At 41.6% G+C, this 26,789-nt stretch overlaps 1 protein-coding gene across 19 annotated transcripts in view; it reads left to right on the forward strand.

Annotated features, from left to right (window-relative positions):
* The window catches only part of ADGRV1 (adhesion G protein-coupled receptor V1), a 457,213-nt gene that overhangs the window by 55,676 nt on the left and 374,748 nt on the right, over window positions 1-26,789 (forward strand). For 18 of the 19 annotated variants that reach the window (XR_008315167.1, XR_008315166.1, XR_008315164.1 and 15 more), the window contains 10 exons: window positions 3,934-4,057; window positions 4,456-4,722; window positions 5,541-5,667; window positions 8,111-8,328; window positions 10,180-10,923; window positions 11,830-12,203; window positions 20,688-20,864; window positions 22,148-22,328; window positions 23,846-24,048; window positions 24,728-24,857. Coding sequence is in view for 13 of the 19 variants with exons in the window: in XM_053290676.1 (XP_053146651.1) it covers window positions 3,934-4,057; window positions 4,456-4,722; window positions 5,541-5,667; window positions 8,111-8,328; window positions 10,180-10,923; window positions 11,830-12,203; window positions 20,688-20,864; window positions 22,148-22,328; window positions 23,846-24,048; window positions 24,728-24,857 (2,545 nt within the window). In the remaining 6 variants the exon portion in view is untranslated. Of the gene's footprint in view, window positions 1-3,933; window positions 4,058-4,455; window positions 4,723-5,540; window positions 5,668-8,110; window positions 8,329-10,179; window positions 10,924-11,829; window positions 12,204-20,687; window positions 20,865-22,147; window positions 22,329-23,845; window positions 24,049-24,727; window positions 24,858-26,789 lie in introns of those variants that run through there. The other variant, XM_053290677.1, reaches the window with a different exon arrangement.

Below are 26,789 nucleotides of genomic sequence, written 5' to 3' on the forward strand. Positions count from 1 at the left end.
AGTCATGTTTCATTTGTGGGGAACATCTATATATTTAATTCGCTTAGCGGGCATATGTGCCCAGGATTTGGCGGCGGAACTCTTGTGACAGGTTGCAAGAGTTCTGCCACCAAAAGGCGAGAGATGCGGGCAAGAAAAATGGCAGCGGGCGGTAGCGGCGGGCCACAAAACGGCCTGAGGAGGTGGGATTGGCTGGCCGCCAGGAGGCGGCAGGACAGCCAGGCCAGGTCAGGCTGTCCCAGGCAAGGAGACAAGGAGGCGGTGCTGGCCCAGCCTGGCCTGGCTGCGGGGAGTGGGAGTGGGAGGCAGAAGGATGGCCAGAGGAGGCACGGGAGAGAGGGGTGAGTAGCAAACAGGCGACGGCACCAAGCCCTGGCTCCCGTTGGAGGCCGGGGTGGGAGGGAAACGGGCGATGGGACTTCGCCCCTTGGGAGAAGTTTCCCTGTTCGCCACCCACTGAGGTAAGATGCACAGTGCAATTGGGGGGGGGAGGAGAGGAACAGAAGGGGAGGGAGGACAAGAGAGAGGGGAGGGGGAGGGAGGGTGAGAGAGTGTGGGGTGGGAGGGGGCAAGGGAGAGGAGAGCAGGAGGGACGGGGCAGGGGGATGGAGGGCAAGAGAGTGTGGGGCAGGAGGGAAGGGGAGGGAGGGCAAGAGAGGGGGCAGGAGGGAGGGCAAGAGAGAGTGGGGCAGGAGGAAGGGGGAGGGAAGGCAAGAGAGAGTGGAGGGGGAGAGAGGGCAAGAAAGTGTGAGGCAGGACGGAGGGCAAGAATGTGTGGGGCAGGAGGGAGGGGAGGGGGCAGGAGGACAAGAGAGTGGGTCAGGAGGGAGGGGGAGGGAGGGCAAGAGAGTGTGGGGCAGGAGGGAGGGGAAGGGAGGGCAAGAGAGAGTGGGGCAGCAGGGAGCAGCCGGCCCCAGAGAGCGCACAGATGCTCTGTGCGGGTAGGCTAGTACATTTATAAATGAGGAAGGTTGTCGGATTGCATTGAGAATAGCATCTCAAGATATAGCATCTGTAGAAAGTTCTCTAATATGAATTTTGAAAGTACAGAGTTGGTAAATATTCTTTGGGCCGGTTACAATATTTAATTTTAGCTCTGGCTGTCTGATTTGAAGGGTCCGGACCAGAATATCAAGAACAATGGCAGATATCATTTATGATATGCAGGAAGTCCCCAACTTACAAAGGAATTTCTTTTGTAAGTCAGATGTTTGTAACTTGGAAAACAGTTCCCAAGAGTGATGACTTGTTTGTATGTGCAGACTGGCATTTGTAAGTTGAGGACTTCATGTAATAATGTTACGGAGCTTTGTTTGTAAATATAGATGTTTTTAAGTGTGGTGTTTGTAACTCAGGGGGTGCCTGTATATCACTCAGAGCAGGGAAGCAAGCATATTAGCATATCGTATGTAGAATATTGTTTGATAGAGCGACAATGTAACAATCTGGAATCACTTAGGATCTCTGATGAACTAAAACTGGCTGGATTTTTTTTCATTTGCTCATGGTCAGTTTGTGCCCCTTTTCCCCATTTCGTCTGGAATCAGTCTTGCTAGGTATTATTTATTATTTATTTAAAATATTTATACCCTGCTCAACCAGTGTACTACTGCTTGGGGCGGCTTGCAACAATAAGATAGACACAGATACAATAGAAGTAACAAAATTAACTAAATTTTTAAAAAGTCAGATTAAAAACCACAATTATTAGATTCAAATTAAAATGAAAAATTATAAATTATAAAAAACTGAAGAAGCCACTTGGTTGTTCTCTCTTCCTGAGTAAAATAATGACTGTAAAATGAACTGGTTTGCATTATGAGTGTGCAGCAGGGCTACAAAACTGCAGATGTTGCACTACAACTTCCATAGTCCCATTACTGTTGGCCATTGTGTCTGAGAATGATGGTAGTCCAAAAACAGCTGGAGGACCAAAGTATAACCCTGGTGTACATGATGTATAAGGGTGGACTATGAACTAATTTGAGCCACCTAATGGTACAGTGGGGAAGTATCTTACCTGGTGAGCAAGAGGTTGCCAGTTCGAATCCCCGCTGGTATGCTTCCCAAACTATGGTAAATACTTATACTGGGCAGCAGTGATATAGGCAGATGCTGAAAGGCATCATCTCAGACTGTGTGGGAGAGGGTAATGGTAAACCCCTCCTGTGTTCTACCAAAGAAAACCACATGGCTCTATGGACACCAGGAGTTGACACCAACTCGCCAGCACAACATATGAACTGATTCACATGTGTGTCCGATACTCATTGAGTGCAGCATCATGTATTGATTGCAGTATCACATGTTGATAAGTAAGCCATCAGAGATGAAACATCTTAGCCAGAACATTTGTATTTCCTCACATCCCTTTTTCCCATTTCCAGTGGAGTCAGTTCACACATTTAGTTGTGAGTTATCAAGTGTTGAGTAATCAACTGATGGACATACTGTACATGGGAACCAGCCCTATAGGATTAGGATATATAAAATGAAGCATCTGGGCAAAGAATATTCTTAGCTTGTTTCTTAGCTTTACCTGGAATAGAGTAAAAAATGCCCAATATTTTAGTTGCACTTGGTAGGGTTGCAATGAAGGCCTTGGAAAGGATATTTAGATGCTGTGACGTGTCTACACCTACAAAGATTAGAATTGTTCGGATAATGGTTTTTGGACACTCTATGGATGTGAAAGCTGGACTTTGAAGAAGCAAGATAGAAAAAGCATTGATGCTTTTGAACTTTCCTGCTGGAGAAGACCTTTGAAGATACCATGGACAGCCAGGAAAACAAACAAACGGATCACAGAACAAATCAGAATTTTCACTTGAGGCACAAATGACCAGGCTCAAACTATCATACTTAGGACACATTATGTGAAGACCCAACTCCCTTGAGAAGTCTATAATGCTGGGGAAGGTTGAAGGAAAGAGAAGAAGAGCATGACCAGCAGCAAGGTGAATGGAATTGATTACAACAGCAATGAATGCACCACTGAAAGACCTTAAAGGCGAAGTTGGACAGATCATCCTGGAGACAATCTATCTATGTGGTTGTTAAGAGTCGACAATGATTTGACGGCACTTAATCAATCAATCAATCAATCTTAGTTGACATTGGAGTCTATAGTAAACTTGACATCTTAGAATGAATGATTAGAACATAGTAGTGTAAACTGATTGTTGAACAGTGAACTAATTTCCAAACCTAGAAGTAGAATGTGAAAGCTTGAAGACAATTGTGATGATCCTTCTGATTGTTAATCACTGATTATTTCTCAGGCTAAAAACAGGGGTGAATCAACCAAATATTTTAATATATGTAAAATAAAGACTGTGGTAACGATTAAACTATAGTCACACATGTCTGAGTAGCATAGCTCAGCTTGTTTGTAACAATGTGGATGTAACAGCTGAAAATACATATCCTTGTATAGGGTGCAGTGTACATGTCACATATTAAGCAACTCTATGTCTATCTCTCTCTCTCTCTCTCTCTCTCTCTCTCACACACACACACACACACACACACACACACACACTCTGGGAGGTTGAGATGCTCAGCTTTCTTTCTATAAATACATGAAATTATCATCTTTTGAGTTTTAGGGAGATCAGTAAAGTGGGCAAAATCCAGCCGAAGTTAAGCATTTTCAAGTCCTATTGATTTCAGTGGGAGAGTGTTCAGTGGGAGAGTGTAGGTACATGTTGTACCTACAGTGGTTGCAGTATATCATAATGGCATTGGAAAGATAAATAAGAAAAATCTGGATTTTATTACTCTGAAAGCTTGTTACTCTGATTATGTTAAAATCCTCATGATTTGGGGGATATCCATCATGATTTGAAAGCATTGGTGGCTGTGAGCTCTGTTTTAATTCTATCACATTTAGGAAGCAATATACATTTTATTTGTTTGTTTGTTTATGTTCAGGTACCTGAAGAAATGGAGCTATTCACCATTAATCTTTTTAATGCTACAGGAGGTGCTATAATGGGAAATATAACCACTGCAGTATTGCAGATTATAAAAAACGATGATCCCATTTATTTTGCAGGTGAGAGATCTTTTCTGTAGCTTATATTTAAATATGTAATACTGAGAGACAGATGGTGTTTTCCAAAAGAATGTAAATATGATAATCAGGTTTATCATACCAACTTCTCTTCCAGTATCACTTGATACTGTATTTATATTGTGATTATTTTATTGTAAAGTGCTTTGAACATTTTTTTAAATTGGAGTATAAATACACATTTATTGTTGTTTTGCCTAGAGATTTTGTCCATGTCTTCCACTATTTCCTCTGTAAGGATGAAATAGATGCTTTCCAGTAATATAATAAGGAATTGTTTTCACCTTTTAGCAGATTTTCTTTCTACCAGAGGACAAATTCTGCACAGGAAGCTCAAGGATCTGATGCCTTTATTAATATGTATATAATATATTTTTCAGATCCTGTTGTTGTGAAGGTTGAAGAAGGTGGCATGGCTAATTTTGTAGTCATAAGGAATGGCTCTTATGATTATTCTTCTTTGGTTTTGTATGCTGCTGTTAACGGAGGAGCCATTGCCGAAGAGGGAGATTTCATTTTTACTGAAAAGAGTGGAGTGCTTTTGTTTGGTACTGGGATAAGAGAACAAAATATATCTGTGTTTATCAGCGATGATGATATCCCCGAGACAGATGAGACTTTTTACATCATTCTCTTCAACTCCACAGGTTCTAATTATTATTTGATCTCCTAAGCTGCTGTTGCTTTTCTGATGTTGTTTTTGCTCACATAATGATCGGTATTTTAGAGAGCTGGTGATCATCATCATCATTATTACATTTCTATCCCGCTCTTCCTCCAAGGAACCCAGAGCGGTGTACTACATACTTGAGTTTCTCTTTCACAACAATCCTGTGAAGTAGGTTAGGCTGAGAGAGAAGTGACTGGCCCAGAGTCACCCAGCTAGTTTCATGGCTGAATGGGGATTTGAACTCGGGTCTCCCTGGTGCTAGTCCAGCACTCTAACCACTACACCACGCTGGCTCATTAGAGTATTGCCATGCTTCTTCATGTCAAAGCATCTTTTTATACTCTTATGAAACTTTCGTTATGTCTGAATCTATGTATTTGTGGCCGGCTGTAATATTGTTTGATTAGCAGCAACAAGAAGAACCCATCTGATGATAATGATGATGATGATGATTAAATTTCTATACTGCCCTTCCACAAATGGTTCAGGGCTGTTTACACAGAGAAATAATAAATAAATAAGATGGTGTGCATCGACCCTATGCAAACATTATAACCACACAGATGTCTGGCAGCCCCAGTCGTAGGACAGGTACGTCAGGTAGGCAGTCATGTAATCTCCCTCCCCAATTGCACACAGGTTGACGTTTGTCTGAGCCAATTATTATATAATAACAATCTTCATTTTTGGAAAACATTAAAATATGGGTGAGAAAAAAGCTTGGACTCTCCCTGCTGATATGATTCTATTCACTTTTATCATTATATTTAAACAAAAACATTTGTTTCTCACTAGGGGACACAGTAGTTTATGGATCTGGGATGGCAACAGTAATAATTGAAGCCAATGATGACCCAAATGGCATTTTCTCAATGGAACCTCATAGCAAAGCAGTGGAAGAAGGCAAGACTAATACTTTTTTGTAAGTAACGTTCACCCAAAATACCCCTTTTCATTTCCAGTAAGAATGTTGGCTGAAACGTTCCTGCAATCTTTTCAGTTTGACAGCTTCTCAAGGAAGTTCTTAAGCAACTAGGACTATTCCACAGTGAAACATATCTAAATACTTTGAGACAGACTTTGGTATGTGAAGCTACAGCAGGACCCTTGGCATATATGGAAGTAGCTACATAAACAATTACCTCCCGTGTTTATCTTTTTAGACACAAGACCAACCTTTAGGTCTGTACTCCCATTGCCACAGAATGAGAAGGTCCCCTGACTGATCATATTGACATTTATGAGAGTGAGCCTGCATAAAAACATGCACTGCTGTGTAGAAAAGGATTTATTAGAAATACTGGTTATGAAAGATTGTTTATCAGAATAAATGTGCTGAATAGAGGGAATCCCTGTGCAAATTGCACAGGCTGTATATGAACTGGAGGTGAAACTACTGCTAAAAACTTAATATTATATGCATGACTACTACTGTGACACCTGAGTAAACAAGCAATAATAAGGTTCAATAATAAAGAAAATGAGTGGGGATGGAAATCATGCTATTAACCAAAAGGTGACCTCTTAGGATGTCTCTCTAGCCATGATGAATGGAAATCCTTGCTAATATGCAGATTGTTATGAAAATTAAACCCAAACAATTATTTGCTATAAAAAGCATTTGATGTTTATCTTCTCCTATGAATATTTGTGTTAATCTTAGGTACTGAATGGAAAAATCCTCTTTAGCTTGAAAGAAACTTTCTACAGGCTTTAAATATAAACCTATTATTAGTGCTCATTCATGGGTACATCCAAGACCAGCAGGGTTGAAGAAGTTATTTTTTCTTGGCTGATGCCCCTTGTCATGGTGCCACTTATCTCAGCAGGCAGTGTATAATCCCTTGACACTCTCTAACTATTGGATTCGTGGGCCATAAAAATGAGTTAGTGAACCTCCTGTAATGACTTCGGTCTTTACTCAAAATAGCTAAGAGGATTTCACCTGCTTTTCAGATTGTTGCTGCTGTTGTTTGTTCTGTCTTTTACTGTATTTAGAATGTAACTAAATTGTTTTGAATGGTTGGTTGGTGACCTGTATTGCAGATGGCATCAGAACACCTTAATCAGGGGCGTAGCAAGGTTGGAGTGGGCCCAGAGACAAGATTTTAAAATCTAACTGAAGCTCAGCTTATGAAGTAAAGAAATCTTAAATGAGGCTGAATAGTGGTAACAAAAAGCATATACACACACACACACACACACACCCCTATGTGCCACAACAGAACATCATCCTAAATTATTTTTAAAAGGTTTTGTAAATTGTGGACGATGCAAGTCATTTAATGGTACTAGAGAAAGACATGCTGTTCTGGTAGCTCCAGGTCTTAACACTCACATCAATTTCAGAGGATGAATATAACTGAAGGAAGCCCAGGTGGGTGCGCAGGTGTGTGGGGGTCAGTCATGTGACTTGCCTCTGGGTGGGGGCTGAAGGCAGTGGGCCCCCAGACAACTGTCTCCCCTTTCCCTATTATAGTTATGCCCCTGACCTTAATGTCTTAAGCAGCCTCTTAGATTGTATATTATTCCTAGTAATAGATAAGAACCAGGTTCCCAACATCCATTCAACTACTTCTCTGCTTCTGGGTACCCACTGCTGCTTTAGCCTTGAACAACATTTTTCCATGAAGGACTTCTGAAATTGCAAATGGTTGTAAAAGCAACGTATGTATGTCTGTGTGGAGAGGGTGCTCTGTTGCTCAGGGAACCACATTCAAAAATTATTTACTGAATAACCACCAGCTGACTCTTGGGCTGGCCTAAAGTAGCTTTTTGGATTCCAGCCAGGATCTTTATGATGCGTTTTATACCTAATTACACAAGACTTCTGTAGCAGCTGCAAAGGGGAGGTACCCTCTTTGCCTCGCACAGTTGAAGAAGTCTTGGGATGGGGCAAAAAATGCAAATAAATTTCTGGGTTTTCTCTCCCTTCTCCTTAAAAAGATAGCAGCTGACATCCAAACTATGCTGCACTAGTTCAACAAACATAGATGCACATACACAAGATGGTTGTGTAGCTAAGCTCAAAGTTGTGCAATCTCTTGCCATCTCAGTTCCTTGTTCAAGGATAATGATTTTGCATATCCTCTGCAACATTTATGAAGAGGTTTTGCAGCAGGAGGTGCTCCACAGATTGCACAAGAACTGGTGCAACACTAGGTCTGGAATTCAAGCTCTCAACTAAATGGAACTAGCTAGCGCATTATGTTTGCTTTAGTGCAGGGTTAGTCTGGATGTTAGCCATTGCAGATATTGATTATGTGGAGAATTATGAAATATGCTTGTATTACACCTCTGTTGTTCTTGCTCTTACTCCTGTATGCCCTAGGAAAAGCTCTCATTGTGTCTAATCTGTTGCATAGGATTCTGAGGCACAGAGGCTACTTTGGCAATGTTTCCTTGGCCTGGCAGCTGTTAGAGAATGATTCTGCTTTGAACCCGGGAGAAGAATTCTATGAAGTCTCTGGGGCTGTGTGGTTCATTGATGGTGAAAGGTCAAAGCCTATAACTCTCCATGCCATTGCTGATAAAATTCCTGAATTCAATGAGTTTTACAAGCTAAAGCTGGTGAATGCTTCAGGTATAATGAAATTGCCCAAATCTAAAGCAGGAAAACAGGACAGTTTTCAGAGGTTTTTTTTAAAAGGTCTGAAGGCCTGTGTGCAAATTAAGACCATGTATTTGCATATTCTGTACAGACAAGGAATTCCAATGTTATGGTTTAAAAATAATACCCTGTCTCTTTCTGTAGCATTTATAATATGATTGAAACAATGTGGGTTGTTGTTGGGTTCTTCGCAGAAAAGTAAACCACTTTCTTTCAAGAAAAATATCCAGTGGCTGATATCCTGACTAACATTGTATGCATGCTCCAAATCCCAGTGTGTGAGTCCCCATGCTTCTGAAGCATGGGTAGCCAGAGCACAAATACTGCCTGGCGCTCTGTAAGTGCTCCGTCAGATTAGAAATATGTCTCTGAGGGTGTTTTACGAGGACATACACAGCATAGATCTAGGACAGTGTGCATTCTAGGGATGTGACTGGAACCGTCCGGCACTCCATTGTAGGAGTGTCAAACCAGTTCTGTGTTTGAGCCGGTTTGAAAGTGGAGAGGAGATACCTTTAAGGGTGGGGGAGGGTGCTCTTACCCCATTGCCCACCGGCGCATTTCCCCTGCTGGTGCTGCAGTTTAAAAGGGTCTGTTGGGGCGGCAGCCTTGTCTGACCAGTAGTGACTGGAAGTGCTGGGTACGCGTGTGCACGTCACGCACACCCAGCATTTCCGGTCACTTCTGCACACACATTGGGTGCACGCACGCGCAGCCGGCACTTCCGGTCCGCCCCCACAGACCCTTTTAAACTACAGCGCCAGTGGGGTAAACGTGACAGGAGGGGTAAGAGCACCCTCCCTCACCCTTAAATGTATCCCTCCTCCAGCCTCGAGCCACCTGCCACCAGTTCCGTGCACAGTGCATGCTGGTGTTTTCAGCTCGCAGCAGTAGTCAGGATTTCAGCCACTGTTTTTAAATGTTCACTGTTGCTTTTTAAAATTTTGCCTATGAAAGGTCATTCCATAGTAAGCCATTTAGAGCCAGCTATCAAATCAGCAGATTCAAGTGGTAAAGCTCTTTTTGTATTGCACCACTTTAGGCTGCATGGGCAGTGGGAGCTATAGGTTTGATTGCACATAGAAAATTGGCATGTCAGGGAGAAGGAGTCAGTCTAGCTTTCTTATTTAAATTTGAAGGTTGTGTTGATTTTATTACCCTAGCTTACGCTGCCCCGTTTATTTACCCCGATACCAATTACCTTTTAGTTTGGAACCAACTCTTTTTCTTCCTATGTAGACCATACGTCCCCCCCGCCCCGCCCCATGATATGAACTCTGACTCTACCAAATCAGACCGCAGCAAATTGGACTGGCCACCTGAAACATCTATCAGAACTGGGGAAGTGGTGGCTCTGAAGCTCTGAGGCAGCCTCTGGATCAAATTCTTGCTATATTGCACAGCCCTACTAAATACCAAAACTTTTATCTCAGGAACAGAATGATTTCTATCCCCACAGTTCTTCCCCATAGATAACTCCTCTGTTTACATATTTAACTAAGATTGCTAATTTTGTACAGTACCTCAGAAACTTAACAATTTCTCCTCAATATGCTATCTTTGTGCAGGGGGAACTTTTTCTGAGGGAACATTCAGCCTTGCACCCTGAAGTGGGACATTCCAGGGAAAACGTTATCACTTAATTCTTCTGATGGCATCAGTGGACCCTGAGTCTATTAGTTGCCACAGCACTTCCTGTCATTTTTTTAAAAAAACATGTGACAGTATTAGTACATAAAGCTAATGAAGTCAATAAGAGAGTGTGTATGAGTTACTGTCATAAGAAGTTTGCTTAACTCTTGGTTGGTTTTTAAAATATTTTAGGTGGATCTCCAGGTCCTGGTGGACACTTAGCTGAAACCAACCTTGCAGTAACAGTGACGATCCCATTTAATGATGACCCATTTGGAGTCTTCATCCTAGATCTGGAGAGCCAGGACAGAGAGATAGCAGAAGATGTTCTGTCTGAAGACGACATGTCCTACATTACCAACTTTACGATATGGAGACAGCAGGGAACTTTTGGAGATGTCCGAATTGGTTGGGAAATAGTATCCAGCACGTTCAAAGATGGGTTACCCCTGATGATTGACTGCTTACTGCTTGGGAAGTTTTCACATTCAGTGCAGTTGCAGCCTCACATGCGACGTCATCACACTGGAACAGATGCTTTGTATTTTAGTGGTAAAGAAGATGCATTTGGGATTATTGAGCCTGAGTTCCACATCAGTAAGAACAGGACACTTGCCAACTTCACATTTTCAGCATGGGTGATTCCTAGTGCCAAGAGCAATGGATTTATAATAGCAAAGGACAATGGTAATGGAACACTTTATTATGGAATGAAAATCCACACAAATGAATCTCATGTTTCTGTAAGGCTTTATTACACACCGCTGCAAAGTAATGTAACATATGTGGCTAGGATCACAGTCATGAAATACTTAGAGGAAAATACTTGGCTCCATCTTTTGATTACAGTGGATGATGGCATAATTGAGTTTTTCATTGATGGAAATCCAGTGCCCGGAGGTATTAAGAGTCTCAAAGGAGAAGCAATTGCTGATGGTAAGCAATATGACCTGTATTAACCCTTCTCTTTTTCTCTGTATTTGAAATTTGAAAGATTCAAATTCCTTTCAGGAGCAACAGTTTCCAAATGCTGGATTTTTTCAGTATTTTTTCCCCTTGTATCAGATAGACATCCAATAACATCCATTTATATTTGGAAAAAATATGAATTTGTAGTTATACAGGTCAATGGTAGGATGTATCTGATACTCTTTTTACAGTTACTGACGTTCCACCCAGAGCAAAGCAGGCAGTTCTTAACCACTCACGCGGCTGGGGCATCCAAAACGATACCTGTGGTGGTGTGCAAGACCACTCTGGCACATGTCTGCAATGCTATGGCCATTATTCTCAGTGGTGGTAGTGCTATGGAAGTGCAGTCGCACAGTTTTATGTATTAGCGCAAGAGTTCTCTTGTGCAACACCACGGACATTGTTTTAGATGTCCTCACAGTGTGGGCAGTTGCGCCCACGTTACTCTGTGTGGAATGAAGGAGATTTGATCCCACAGGTTCAATTAGTCCACTTTGGAAGTCTACAAATGAATTATTGGGCACATTTTGAGTGTAAAATCAACATTTGCTTTAATTATTGGGGAACATTCAGCAACAATTATTGAATGTCCCTTCTTTATTACCATATCTCTGAGGACAGCTGCACAGACAAATCTAGCATACTAGAAACAGACATGCTAAGAACTGTAGGAAGTGGTGGCTTCTAGAGATGTTTTTATTGGTGCTAAGTGTCTTGAACAGTCGTCATAAAATTTGATTTTCCTTTACTGTAACAATACGCTCAAGGCTTAGTTATGTGGAGAGGGCAGTTATTTCATTTGAGCCCCCTTTAAAAAAACAAATTGTTTTGCATGTGAAAAAGTAATTTACAACAGTGTTTCTTTTTTAGGACCAGGAATAATGAGAGTGGGTGCTGGCATGAATGGCAGCGATAGATACACAGGGCTGATGCAAGATGTGAGACTTTATGAACAGAAATTGACTAAGGAAGAGATCTATGAACTTCATGTTACTCCAGCAAGGACTGATTTGCACCCCATCTCTGGTTACTTAGAATATCGACAGGGAGAAACCAATAAGTCATTCATTGTTTCTGCCAGAGATGACAAAGAGGAAGAAGGAGAGGAGCTGTTCATCCTTAAACTTGTTTCTGTTCGTGGGGGAGCACGAATTTCACAAGAAAATACAACTGTAGCATTAAGAATTCAGAAGAGTGATAATGCCAATGGTCTGTTTGGTTTCACAGGAGCTTGTATTCCTGAGGTAGGGAATATAACAAAGTCAATGGATCCTAGCAATACCTGAGAATGGGCATTGTCTAGTGACTAGTAGTCTCTGATTCCACTCCCACCATTTTATCGCTCTCGTTCTTTCAACCACTTTGGGAACTTTTGTTGAAAAGCAGTATGTAAATATTCATTCTATTCTGTTTCACCTCAGTCATGAATTCACTAGGTGGCCTTACTGTTCTCTCAGCCTCAGTCCCCCAACTTCAGCCTGGAGACCATAATAATGACCTACCTTATAGACTCTCAACAAAAAGATATTTTTATTGTGAAAGAAGAAGAGCAACTAAAAGTTGGTAAACATAAAAACATAAGACATTTCGGTGTGACACACCATCCTCAGTTTAAGCAAAATAAATGAGCACAATTTTACTTAAACTGAGGATGGTGTTAATATGCGCATTGCATCGCCGACATATCGACTACCTTATAGAGTTTAAGGATTCCTCAGATAACATATGTAAAAGGCTTTGAATGTTCCAAAGTGCTATACAGATGCTAACTATTATCATTATCAGAATCCTTTATGGTCAGCAATGTGCTGTGTGCAGAATTACAGCTGACACTATAATCTTATTCATGCATTATGTTCAATGCACGTACAATCTGTGTGTAATGTTTACATGCACAGATCAATATGTACATGTAGTTTTTCACACATTATTTTCAGTGTACCTGTACAGTAGTACATTGTACTGTTGGAGCTAGGACCCTGGTAGCATCAGATCTCAGCTGCAATGTCTCATTGTGACCACTGGGGGTAGAGTTTAGGGTCATGGATAAAGCTGCTGGACTCCTCCCCTCTTTGTTCTTCCAGTGTTAGTCTTCATTTTCTCTCCAATGAAGACTGTTTGTTTTGGTCCTTCTCTCTGTCTCAAGACTTCTTGCTTTGCTGCTTTCTTACCAAACTGGTTTTGCTTTTCTATTTGGGGACTGAACTGCCATTCTTCATTCTCTATAACCTACAAAGGGTTATGGGCCCAGAAGCCAGTAAATAAAGAGAAAAGCCTAGAGAGTTAAATAGAAACTCGTGCCTTGGGAGTCAAAGAGGATGCAGACTTACAGTCTGTAATTAAGCATCTAGAGGACTTAATAAATATGTTCTTACTTTCATTGATGACTATTCTAGATAGAGATATACATACCTGTTAAGTGAAAAAAGGACAAGTACTAGAAAGACTAAAATAATATGTTTCAAGAGTGAGCAACAAGTCTGGGAGACAGCCACAGATCCTCCTCACTGACAATGGTGTTGAATGCACTGGGAATGATGTCATAAGATTCCTAAAGGAGGAGGGCATTGAACACCAAAAGACTGTTCCTTATACACCGTGGAAAATGGAGTGGCAGAAAGAAAGAACAATTCTCTTATGGAAATGATGAGATGCATGCTTGTAGGTGCTTGTTTGGTTACTAAATTTTGGGGAGAGGCAGTGATGACTGCTACTCCCCTGCAAAACAGATTGCCAACAAAGGCCACAGGAACAATACCACATGAGTTATGGCATGGCAACAAACCCGCTTTGAGTCATATAAGAGTGTTTGGATCTAAAGCATACACCTGTATACCAAAAGCCATAGGACCAAACTTAACTGTAGATCTGAGGAAGGAATACTTGTTGGCTATTCCATTGGATGTAAAGGATATAGGATTTTAGATCTTGCCACAGAAACAATTAAAATATGCAATGTAGCATATTTCAGTGAAAATGAAAAACCAGCCACTAGTGAACTGCCAAACTTAGAGCCCAATTTTCAGTTGGAGAAAGAATCAAGGCAATATGACCAAAAGGAAGGATCCACTGCATGTGTTACACCTGGTAGCGATTCAGCAAAAGAGGATGCTGATGACGAACAAAGGGTGCGACTTCCACACAACAGAATAAAGGAGTTTCTCCTAAGAAACGTTCTTACATTGTAGAGGGAGAAAGGTTTCAAGAACCAAGCATGTGGAAAGAAATTGATGACTGACCTTCAACTGAAGCACAAAACTGGAAGGAAGCTGCGAAAGAAAAAATGTAATCATTGCCCCATAATTACACATGAACACACACAGAGCTACCTGAGGGAAGAAAAACTGTGGGGTGCAAGTAGATTTTTAAAATTAAGCAAAATGCAGTCCAGTGATACAAAGCGAGACTGGTGGCAAAGGGATTCTGACAAATCTATGGGGAAGATTATGATGAGACATTTGCACCCATTGTAAAACACACCTCAGTAAGGACACTCCTAAGCATTGCAGCAGCAAAGAAAATGCAAGTGGATCACATAGATGTGAAAGCTGCAGAAAAGTATTTATGGACTAAAGTAGGCTTCAGGAGCCTGGAATGTCAAATTAAACCAGTTGCTAGTCAGTGAAGGATTTGCCCAAGGAAAGGATGACCCTTGCCTGTACTTGAGGCTCAAAGACAACAGATGGACCTATATACTCACTTGCGTTGATCTGATAATTTGTTATGAAAATAGGACAGCCTTGAAATGATAAAGCACCTGAATAGTGAGATAGAAGTAAAAGAACTTGTGCCTGTCTCACACTATCTTGGGATACACATAGAGAAAGAAGAGGATGGAAGCTATTTGCTTAATCAAAAACAGAAAATAAATAATTTACTAGAGTATTTGGGACTTACAGAGGCCAAAGAAATGAGTACACCTATGGAGACAGGTTCTCTAAAACAGAAGGAGGAGAGTGAACGTATAGACTGCAGCACGAGCTGATGAGAAGGAGTGTTGGAGTTAGGATCCTGGCAGTGACCACTGGGGGGAGGGGTTAGGGTCATGGATAAAAGTGCTGGACTCTTCCCCTCTTGCTTCTTCCAGTGTTAGTCTCCATTGTTGTCTCTCCAGAGATGACTATTTGTTTTAGTCTCTCTCTTCATCCATGAGCTACAGCTGAAATTAAGCTGCAGGCTTTTTCACATTTGTTTGTAACCTTTTCTTTAAATAAATCCTTGTAGTTCTTCTATACTGAAGAACTGTCTCGAGACCTCTTGCTTTTCTTCTTTCTCACCAAACTGGTTTTGTTTTGCTATTTGTGGACTGAACTGCCATTCTTCCCCTACATGTATTTTCTGTACTCTGCCTCCGATGAGGTCTATGCCCAGGTTCACTTTTAAAATGAACACATGTATAGTCTTTCGCACAAAAACACAAATATATGTACAGATAGCTATATATACAGGTGAAACTCGGAAAATTAGAATATCGTGCAAAAGTCCATTAATTTCAGTAATGCAAATTAAAAGGTGAAACTGATATATGAGACAGACGCATTACATGCAAAGCGAGATAAGTCAAGCCTTAATTTGTTATAATTGTGATGATCATGGCGTACAGCTCATGAAAACCCCAAATCCACAATCCCAGAAAATTAGAATATTACATGGAACCAAGAAGACAAGGATTGAAGAATAGAACAATATCGGACCTCTGAAAAGTATACAGTGTACTGTGCTTGATTGGCCAGCAAACTCGCCTGACCTGACCCCATAGAGAATCTATGGGGCATTGCCAAGAGAAGGATGAGAGACATGAGACCAAACAATGCAGAAGAGCTGAAGGCCGCTAATGAAGCATCCTGGTCTTCCATAACACCTCATCAGTGCCACAGGCTGATAGCATCCATGCCACGCCACATTGAGGCAGTAATTGCTGCAAAAGGGGCCCAAACCAAGTACTGAATACATATGCATGCTTATACTTTTCAGAGATTGGACCATATTGAGTGTGTGTATCTAGGTCTGGGGACTCAGGATGGATTGGGGATTCTATTGGTGTACTGAGCACCCTGTTGTCCAATGGAGTCCCTAACTGAGCTGACGCAGCTAGTTGCTTGCTGCAGCTCAGGAGTTCATAGCGACCATGACAACTATGGGCCTATCCCAATTGGTCACAGGGCCAACACACACTGCAGGTAGTACTGTTGATTTGGTCTTTTGTTCAGATCAGGGTGGTGTTCCATGGGTGGACTCCTAAAGGATCTCCATTGTCATGGAAGGACCACCATCTGTATAAAGTTGGTTTCGTGGCCACAACCCTCCTCTTCAAGGGTGCAGGACCTATCAGGATGGTATGCCCAAGGAGGCCATTGGATCCTATAAAACCCTTTGGAGGGTTTTAGAGATGGTTCTGCCAGTGATTTTGTTGATGACCTGGTGGAGACCTGGAATAGGGAGCTTACCAGGGCAGTAGACACTATCACCTCTAAGCTCCTTCTCCGTTCTTCTTCAAAATTGGTTCCATGGTATAATGAACAGCTATGAGAGCAGAAGTGGCAAGGAAGAAGACTAGAGCATAAGTGGAGGAAGACCCGACTTGATTCCCATAAGATATGGCATAAAGCCCATTGGAGGGCTTATTCTGTGGCAATATGTGCAGTGAAGAAGCGATTCTATTCTACACATATTGGGTCCACAAGTTCATGTCCAGCGGAGATGTTCAGAGTTGTGAGGGGTTTAACTCAGGTTCCCTCCTCTCTGAACTTAGATCTGGATTTTTCATTTTCCCACTGTGAGGCTTTTAACAACTTTTTTTGTGGATAAAATTTCTCACATTCGAGCCAACTTGGACTCCACAGATATGGCATGGTCAATTGTAGAGGTAACTCCTCTGGCTCAATTTGCATGGATCAGTTTCAGTTTGTGACTCCTGTGGATGTGGACAAGCTCCTTTGGAAGTGTTCGGTCTACCACTTGTCCTTTGGACCGATGCCCTACATGGCTTATAACATCTAGCAGGGAGGTTGTTAGAGCTGGCCTAGTTGACCTCATAAATGCCTTACTGAGGGAGAGCGGGATGCCTCCATGTTTGAAGACAGCAATTGTGAGACCTTTGCATAAGAAGGCTGCCCTGGAGCCCTCAGTGATGGATAATTATAGGTCAGTCTCTAACCTCCCTTGGGTGGGCAAGATAATTGAGAGGGTGGTGGCTGATCAACTCCAGGAAGTTTTGGAAGATACTGATTATCTAGATCCATTTCAAACTGGCTTTAGAGCTGGCTATGGGGTGGAAAGAGCCTTGGTCGGCCTGATGGATGATCTCTACCAAGCAATGGACAGAGGGAGTGTGACTCTGTTGGTTCTCTTGGTCCTTTCTGTGGCTTTCGATACTAGTATCCTTCTGGATCATCTGGGGGATTTGAGATTGTTTGGGGGCTTTGCAGTGGTTCTGTTCCTATTTCTCAGGTAGATTCCAGATGGTGTTGATCAGAGATAGTTGCTCTCTGAAATGAGAGTTATTGTATGGTGTCCCTCAGGGCTTCATCCTGTCTCCGTAGCTTGGGGGTACTTCTGGACCCAGGCCTCACTCTAGTTTTTCAAGTAGACCCTATGGCCAGGAGTGCTTTCTGTCAACTTCAGTTGAAAGGACAGCTGTTTTCCGTTCCTTGAAGAAAGTGATCTCAGAACTGTGGTACACTTTCTGGTGACTTCTAGGCTTGACTATTGCAATGCGCTCTAGGGGTGTGCAATTCGGGTTTTCGGGTGATTCGGCTTGGACCCGAACCGAATCACCCCTGTTCTGTTTTGTGCCCGAATCTGGGTCACCCGAATCACCCTTGATTCGGTTCGGATTCAGATTTAATCCGAATCTGAATCGATTCGGGGGGGTAAAAAGGGGCCCAGGGGCAAAATTTTGGGGTGGGGTGGTAGTGCCCAATGGGTAGAGTCTACCACCCCAATTTCAGGGGGATTGGGCAAAGGGCTGATTTTTGGTGAATTTTTAAAGTTTTAGTGACTTTGGGGCAGTTTGGGGGCATAGCATGGGATCTGGGCAAAAGGAGTGGGGTGGGGTGGTAGTGCCTAATGGGTGGAGGCTACCACCCCAATTTCAGGGGGATTGGGCAAAGGGCTGATTTTTGGTAAATTTCTGAAATTTTCATGTCTTTGGGGCAGATTGGGGCATATTGGGGCAGAAAGTGGGGCCTGAGGCAGAATAGTGGGGTGGGGTGGTAGTGCCTAATGGGTGGAGGCTACCACCCCAATTTCAGGGGGTTTAGGCAAAGGGGTGATTTTTTGAGAATTTTTGGAGTTTTAGTGACTTTGGGGCAGTTTGGGGGCAGAAAGTGGATCTGCCCCAAAATAGTGGGGTGGGGTGGTAGTGCCTAATGGGTGGAGGCTACCACCCCAATTTCAGGGGGATTGGGCAGAGGGCTGACTTTTTGAGAATTTTTGAAGTTTGGGTGTCTTTGGGGCAGATTGGGGGCAGAAAGTGGATCTGCCCCAAAGGAGTGGGGTGGGCTGGTAGATAGTGCCTAATGGGTGGAGGCTACCACCCATCCCCAATTTAAGAGTGATTGGGCAGAGGGGTGAATTTTGGTGAATTTATTTGTATGAGGTTTGTCTTCATAAGGTGAAGTGTGCTAAATTGATTGCTTCCTCATATTATTCATAGCAAAGGAAAGTGTGAAAAAGTGAAAGTGGGGTCATGAGAGTTGTTTAATTGAAAAATATCTCATTTGCTATGATAGAATGAGAATTCTTCTCATTCTATCATAGCAAATGAGATATTTTTCAATTAAACAACTCTCATGACCCCACTTTCACTTTTTCACACTTTCCTTTGCTATGAATAATATGAGGAAGCAATCAATTTAGCACACTTCACCTTATGAAGACAAACCTCATACAAATAAATTCACCAAAATTCACCCCTCTGCCCAATCACTCTTAAATTGGGGATGGGTGGTAGCCTCCACCCATTAGGCACTATCTACCAGCCCACCCCACTCCTTTGGGGCAGATCCACTTTCTGCCCCCAATCTGCCCCAAAGACACCCAAACTTCAAAAATTCTCAAAAAGTCAGCCCTCTGCCCAATCCCCCTGAAATTGGGGTGGTAGCCTCCACCCATTAGGCACTACCACCCCACCCCACTATTTTGGGGCAGATCCACTTTCTGCCCCCAAACTGCCCCAAAGTCACTAAAACTTCAAAAAATCTCAAAAAATCACCCCTTTGTACAAACCCCCTGAAATTGGGGTGGTAGCCTCCACCCATTAGGCACTACCACCCCACCCCACTATTCTACCCCAGGCCCCACTTTCTGCCCCAATATGCCCCAATCTGCCCCAAAGACATGAAAATTTCAGAAATTTACCAAAAATCAGCCCTTTGCCCAATCCCCCTGAAATTGGGGTGGTAGCCTGCATCCATTAGGCACTACCACCTCACCCCACTCCTTTTGCCCAGATCCCATGCTATGTGCCCAAACTGCCCCAAAGTCACTAAAACTTTAAAAAATCGCCAAAAATCAAGCATGAACCGAATCACCCGAATTTTTCGGGTCCGAAATTTGGGTGATTCGGCTCGTGCCCGAAAAATATCGGGGGACATTGGGGGTGATTCGGTTCGGCCCCGAATCACCCGAAATTGTTCGTTTCGGGCACAGATCGTTCTGTGCCCGAAATTTTTTGCACATCCCTAATGCGCTCTATGCGCTTCCTTTGTATGTAGTTAAGAAACTTCAGTTGGTTCAAAATGCAGTGGCTAAATTGGTCTCTGGGGTGTCTTGGAGAGACCATACTATGCCTGTTTTACAACAATTTACATTGGCTACCAATAGGTTTCTGGGCAAAATACAAAGTACTGGTGATTACCTTTAAAGCCCTTAATGGCTTGGGGCCAGGTTACATGGCAGAGTGCCTTCTTCTGCATGATCCCCATCACATATTGAGTTCATCAAAAGAGGTCTGTCTCCATATGCTGCTGGCTCATCTGGTGGTGACTTGGGGGCGGGCCCTCTCCGTAGTTGCTCCTGGGCTATGGAATGCACTCCCTATAGATATTTGTGGTTTAACATCTTTGCCAGCCTTCAAAAGAGCCCTTTAGACACATTTTTTTCAGCCAGGCTTTTAGTAATCTCTGAAAGGTTTAAATTTATTAATTGCTGTTTTTAAATAGTTTGTTTTATTTTGCTTTTCTGGTTTGGTGGTTTTGTGAACCATCTAGAGCCTTTAGAGTCAGGTGGTATATAAATTAAATAACTCCCTGGTACTGGCACAGAGACTTTCTACACAATGTTGTTTATAGGTGTTATGGGTTGCTGCCATATGTTATAGCAGTTTTATAGAATTCTTGCCACATGAACTGTTTCATTGATAGCATTCAGGTTACCCACCCAAAGTATGAAGCAGGACTTTTATACGATGAATGGGACTTAATAAAGAAGAGCAGTGTTGGGGGGAATAAGAAATGGTTACCAGGTTGCATAAGAAAAGGAAACTGTGGTCGTTATGCAAAGTCTCTTTGGAGACAGATTTAAGCAGGAGTAGCAGAATATGGAAGCATAGCTGATGAATGAGATAGTTCCTTTTTAGGTTTTGGTTTTCTGAACATCAATGATCATAGGTTGATTTGCTTGAAGGAATTAACATTATTCTGAACAACTTGAATGTGATATGTTAGGTTTTCATCCAAATCTCAAAACAAATCTTTTGAAGATTAATTATAGTTATCTGCTTACAGGTGTCTGATGAAGGTTCCACTGTGTCTTGTGTAGTGGAGCGCACCAGGGGAGCCCTGGACTATGTTTTTGTACATTACAGTATTACTCAGATTGATTCTGATGGCAGCAGTTACCCGGTGGCTGATTTTGCTAATGCTAGTGGGATGATCATATTCCTTCCTTTGCAGAGATCAGAGGTAAATCCTATCATCTTTAAGATAATGCTTCTTGAAATATCTAGAAAGCATTCTTTTCTATATACTTTACAGAGCCTTATATCTATAGATGATGCTTATGGAGATAATCTTTCTTGATGACTAACAAGATATGTACATATGATAGATAAGTGTACATATGTATGTCTTTCTTTAAATAACTTTGTAATGTGCGTCAGTATTAATGGTTATATAATAAAGGGACTGACAGAAAAATCCTGGGCTAGACACTCTTCACTCTGCACAGTGGCCACCATCTTGACTAATGCTGTATGCATGCTCCTTCCTTCAGCATGTGCACAGCCTTGGTACTTCTAAAAAGTGAATGCTTTTGTGCAAGAGCACAATTACTTTTGGCACTCTCCTCATGTTCCAGGGCTGCATGGAGCAAGCACACAGCATTAGCCATGATGCTGGCCAGTGAATTTAGTCATGTTGAGTTTGGTGGACACAATCGACCCTATCCAAAAGGATGAAACTCATGGCATATAGGTGCTGGGTGCTTGTTTCCCCAAGCTATAAAGCCCAGTCAGGGAGTAAGGGCTGTATATCTGCAGTGGAAAAAGCCTGCAAGCTTTGATCCCCGCTTCCTTCTGCACTCCAAACAGATGGTTGGTGTTGTTGCATAGACTGAGGCTTGGTTGTTTTTCTGGCTCGTTCTTTTCAGCTTGGGGAAAAAGTGCATTCATGGTTGATTTAGAACAATCACCCATCTGGGGAAAAGACAGACATAACATCCTATGTATGGTGGAAGTGGAACAAATGTATGTGTGTTCAAATGACTTCACTCTAGAACTCACAACATCTTAGTCACAGGCTAGCATTATTTACAAATATTTATTTTCACTGAGGATGTAGTAGTAAATGCACAGTTTAGGCTGAAATTTCTGCAAAGTTTTACCCCAGAGAGTCAGAAAATCAGGAAATCTGAGCAGATTTTTTCAGTGCATTAGTCCAATGGTCAGTGAACTAAAATGTGTTTCTAACACTTTCAGATTAAATAGAATAATTGTCAGTACACCAGAAAAGTCTACATGAGCTTTTCAGGTCATTAGAATGACTCCTAGACCTCTATAAGGATTTAATTTCAGGAAATAAAATGTTTCAATCGTTGCAACAAACGTATTGCAAAAATAAGCTCTCAGAGTTGAAACTGAAATTCCAGGCATTATTAAATAACTATTGAAACAAATGTTCCCATTGTTTTTTTAATTTTTCTTTCAAAATGCAGTGGTTTTCATTTAATTTGTCTTCTTTCTTATCAGGTTTTGAATTTGTTTGTTCTTGATGATGATATTCCTGAGCTGATGGAATATTTCCAGTTGACTTTAGTATCTGCTGTTTCTGGAGATGGAAAAATAGGTTCAACTCCAACTAGTGGAGCAAGCATAGATCGAGAGAAGGAAACTAACTCTATCACCATCAAAGCCAGTGACCACCCTTATGGTAATACTGATGGACATTATTTTGTTTAGATTCAGGATAATCCATTAAATGAAATAGCTTAGGAAGCTAAATCTTTGTCCCTCCCCCTCCCATTTGCCAGGAATAATTTTTTGCTATCTCATTCCTTTCAAAAACAAAACACCAAGATACTGTTCAAGCTATATTTGCATCAAGCTGCATAAGAAATTACCACTGCTGTATGGCTGTGATGTTTACTTAATTGATTAATTAGATCAATCTGTTTAAAAACATTTCAACAGCAAAAATGCTGCTGTCGATTATTTGGAGAGCAGATTTTTTAAAAAATATTTTAAATATTTAAATAGTATTTGCAGATGGCAAATACTGTGTTAGATGAGGCATCCCCTTCCTTGGGAAAGCTTCCTCTAAGATGCTACCTGGCTGCAGCAGTGTCTTCATAATCTAAAAGCAAAGTATGGATTTTCCTTTAGAACATTTGTTTTTTCTCATATGTAAATCTTAAACCAACCAACTAAAACACATAGAATTAATCAGCTAAGATTTCTTTTTATCACGTAACAGCCCTGATGGAAAGCCTTGTTCCTTGGTGACCCCTGCCTGTCCATCTTTTTTTCTTCCCAGTACAGTGCATTCCTTGAATGGACAGCAATACACCAGCACCATCTTGTAGTGGAGTGATCTCGGATGATTGAATGGATAATTCCTCGGCAGGGGCAGTTCCCCCATGAGGCAGTTGAAGGCACTTGCCTCAGACATGCCTGAGAGACAACAGAACGTCCCCCCCCAAGGCCCGCTGCCTCCTGCCTTGATAGTTGATGGCCCCGGGTGGGCATGAGCCGATATAACCCTGCTGCCTTGCTAGCCCCCGCATCCCAAGCCCAAGCGCTCCTCTCGGGGCATGTTGCTGCCACATGCCTGGTAGGAAGCTGCCTAGGCTTCTTCAACTTGCCTTGACAGCTGTTAATGGCAGCAGCATTTTTTGACTGGAGGATTGGAAAATGCTGCTGCCACTGGCTACCAAAGAAGCTTGGAGAAACTTAGGCAGCCTCTCACCAGGTACATGGCAGTGGCAGTGCGCTCTGAGAGTGGCTCCCACTCGTAGGAGGTGAGGGTGGGGTGGGGCTAATGAGGGGGTGGAGTTATATCAGTTCTGGCATGGAGGGAGGAAGCAATTTTTCTTTGCTGATGTCCTCAGGCACTAGCACAGACCAAGGCAGGGCTGTTCCCAGAAAAGCATTATGAACCCATCCCAATGGGAGAAACAAAGGCAATGTTAATTGGACAATGTTCTTCAGTTGGCAAATTCACATTAGTTCATAGTCATTGTAATAATTTGGAAGAAAAAGGACAACTTGGATTTGAACTCATCTTCCCTATCCAAATACCAGGACTCTTGAAAATGTACATTACAAAAATATATGTGTATGTCTGTGTGTGTTTATGTATTAACTGTATTTTCATCAGATAAAGCTAATTGTTGCTGACAAATATCTATTTTGACAAAATGACAGAGAGTTGTATTTTGCCTCTGTCAGGGTTGCTACAGTTCTCAGTGGGACAGCCTCCAGCAGATAGTGATGAAATCGTTCTACCAGCCACCACTGCACCCCACATTTCAGTCAAGGAAGAAGTAGGACACATCAGGTTGCTTGTTGTTCGAGCACAAGGGCTACTTGGAAGGGTACTGGTGCGATACAAAACAGTTTCACTGACAGCATTCAGTCCTCAAGATTATCAGGTATGAGCAAGAGAGGCAGCAGATAGTAATTAGCTTTGTGTATATATGTTTTTGTAATTGTGCACTCACTGCACCCTCCCTAATCAGTGCTTTTTAAAATACTAGTTTTATATTGTTTGATCAGAGTGTGAAGACAAGGCAGCCATAGCTTGACACAGTCTAGAGCCCAGACAGATGTGAGTACTGCCTCTTGGATTCTGGTATGCCTTCACTCCTGCCACAGTGCACCAGTGAGTGAATCCTGCTTGGACGATTCATTTGCTCTTGTACTTTGTCATGAGTACTATGAACCATAGTAACCATGAAGCAACCTGATTGACTAAACAGCATATATACCACAGCATCTGAGACCTTTATACAGGCCTTTACAGGGAAGAATGCTGACCCCTCACTTGCTGCCATCAGCAAATTCTGCCAGTCTAGTCCCTGTTGTGCTTCAACAGGAGGGCACTATCAGAATCTACGAAAAGCACTGTGGATTCCCAGAGATCTGATAATCTTCTCCCAAATGTGCTAGGATGGGATTCTCAATTCTACACCAACAAAAGGAAACCTTGTGTAAGCGATATAATTTCTATATGTACAACAGAATGTTTATTTCTGATTATTTCTCTTGCTTCAGTGAATTTATACTGACAAAAAAGTTTGAAGGAAAATATAAATAACTTTTTCACCACAGGGCATTTCAGGCGCGTTGGAATTTCTGCCAGGAGAAAGATACAAGTACATTATAGTTAACATTACAGATAATTCTATCCCTGAACTTGAAAAGGCTTTTAAAGTAGAGTTGCTGAACCCAGAAGGAACAGGTAAATCAATGGATCTACTTTTCTCTATGTGTATATGGCATCATTTTGTAACATGTGATTTTCAAGTTTTCTCAAAGACCTCTTTAATGCATAAAAACATGAAACAGATGTCCCGAACTAGCAAACGTTTCTGTGTAACACATAAGCTTCAGTGAAGTCAAGACTGTATGATAAGAAATGTGAAATGGAGGATCGCCAGATTTTTGAGAACAATGACGGATGGTGTCAAACAAAGGGGGAGGTATATAAAATGGTTTGCATGGAATGCATACATTTTTATATTGGGGAGAGGCTTGAAAAAAAGATACAAGGAGCATTTGGTAGATATACAGCATAAAGATTGGGTAAAGCTGTAGGCAGTGCGTGCTAAAGAGAAACATCAAGGTAAAGCAGTGATTACAAAGATACCTGTTTTGGCTGTGGAAGCAGATGTGAGAAAATGGAAGATAAAGGAAGCCATGTATGTAGAACAGTTTTGCCCTACTACAAATGTAAGAGGAAATGAGGGAAGCAATGACATTTATTGGCTGTTGAGCAAGGATGTTATTTTCACTTTCTCCTTCCTTATTATGAGATCTGTAATAGGATTGGCTGTCATTGATACTGTAATAGGATTGGCTATTTGCTGTCAGTTTGCTGAATCATGATGCTTAACTATTGTATTTAAGATCATGCTTCAACCACTAGTGTATAGCACTGAAGCTGATGTGTTACATCAAAATGTTTGCTAGTTCTGGACATCTGTTTTATGTTTTAACGCTTTAAAGAGGTCTTTGGGAAAGTTGGGGACTTGAGACTATGTGTATTTCATTGTCGTTATACCATCTTATTCAAACATGCAATTTATTTACATACCTATTTATTTACCGCCTGATATATACATCTCTCTGTACTGATATATACATCTCTAGGCAGTGCACACAATCCAAATTTCAATATAAAAATAAAAACAAGCAATTAAAATAATTTCACAGAATAAAAACAATTAGAGTGAAACAATTAAAGTAATTTCACAGGATAAAAACAATTAAATCGTTTAAAATTAATTTTAATTAAAAGCCTGAGAAAACAGAAGTGTCTTAAGGGTCTTTTAAAAAGCAATCAGAGATGGAGAAGCTCTTATTTTGACAGGGTGTGCATTCCAAAGCGCTGGGGCAGCCACAGCGAAGGCCCAGCCCTGAGCTGCCACTAGAGGAGCTGGCAGCAACTGTAACTGGACCTCCCCAGATGTTCTTAATAGGCAACAGGGTCCATGACAAAGAAGGCATTCTCTTAAGTACCCTGGACCTATATTTATAATACTAATTATAAGGAGACATTCTGGGAAAACTGGTCTTCCAACCTGGAATTGCATTTTTTCCTGAAAGAGAGCATAAGCTCTGTACTTTTCTTTTGAAAATGTTCATTAGATTTCTTCATTGTTACAGAAAATCATGATCCAAAGATTTTAGGTATGACTGAATGCTGTCCAGTAGCAGTAGAACGTTTCAAAGACTATCTGTTCTGGGCAACTGTGAACTCTGCAGCGGGTGTTCAACTTTCTGCTAAGCTCACAGTTCCATGGATCATGGCAAATGGCTGATCTAGCAAATGAGAGCCACACATGCTACTTGCACCTTTGCCATTGTTAGTGACAGGAAATAAAGTCAAACATACAAGTTTGATACTGCTTCTATGCCTGGCAACATTAGATTAAAAATGAATGTTAATAGGTATCTTGGTGGTATGTTTTAGTTTGTTTGCCTATTTATTTATTTATTTGAAACATTTAATATACCACCCACTCTGAAGACTCTGAGTGGTGTACAAAAACATGCAAAGCAAGACAACATTAAATTTACTTTCTAAATTAAAAACTAAAGTAACTAACAAAAAAGAAAAAAAACAAATAGGTAAACTACAGGGCAAAAGCCTGTCAAAAAAGAAAGTCTT

The sequence above is a fragment of the Hemicordylus capensis genome, chromosome 2 (assembly GCF_027244095.1).
Source record: "Hemicordylus capensis ecotype Gifberg chromosome 2, rHemCap1.1.pri, whole genome shotgun sequence".
NCBI classification, from domain to species: domain Eukaryota; kingdom Metazoa; phylum Chordata; class Lepidosauria; order Squamata; family Cordylidae; genus Hemicordylus; species Hemicordylus capensis.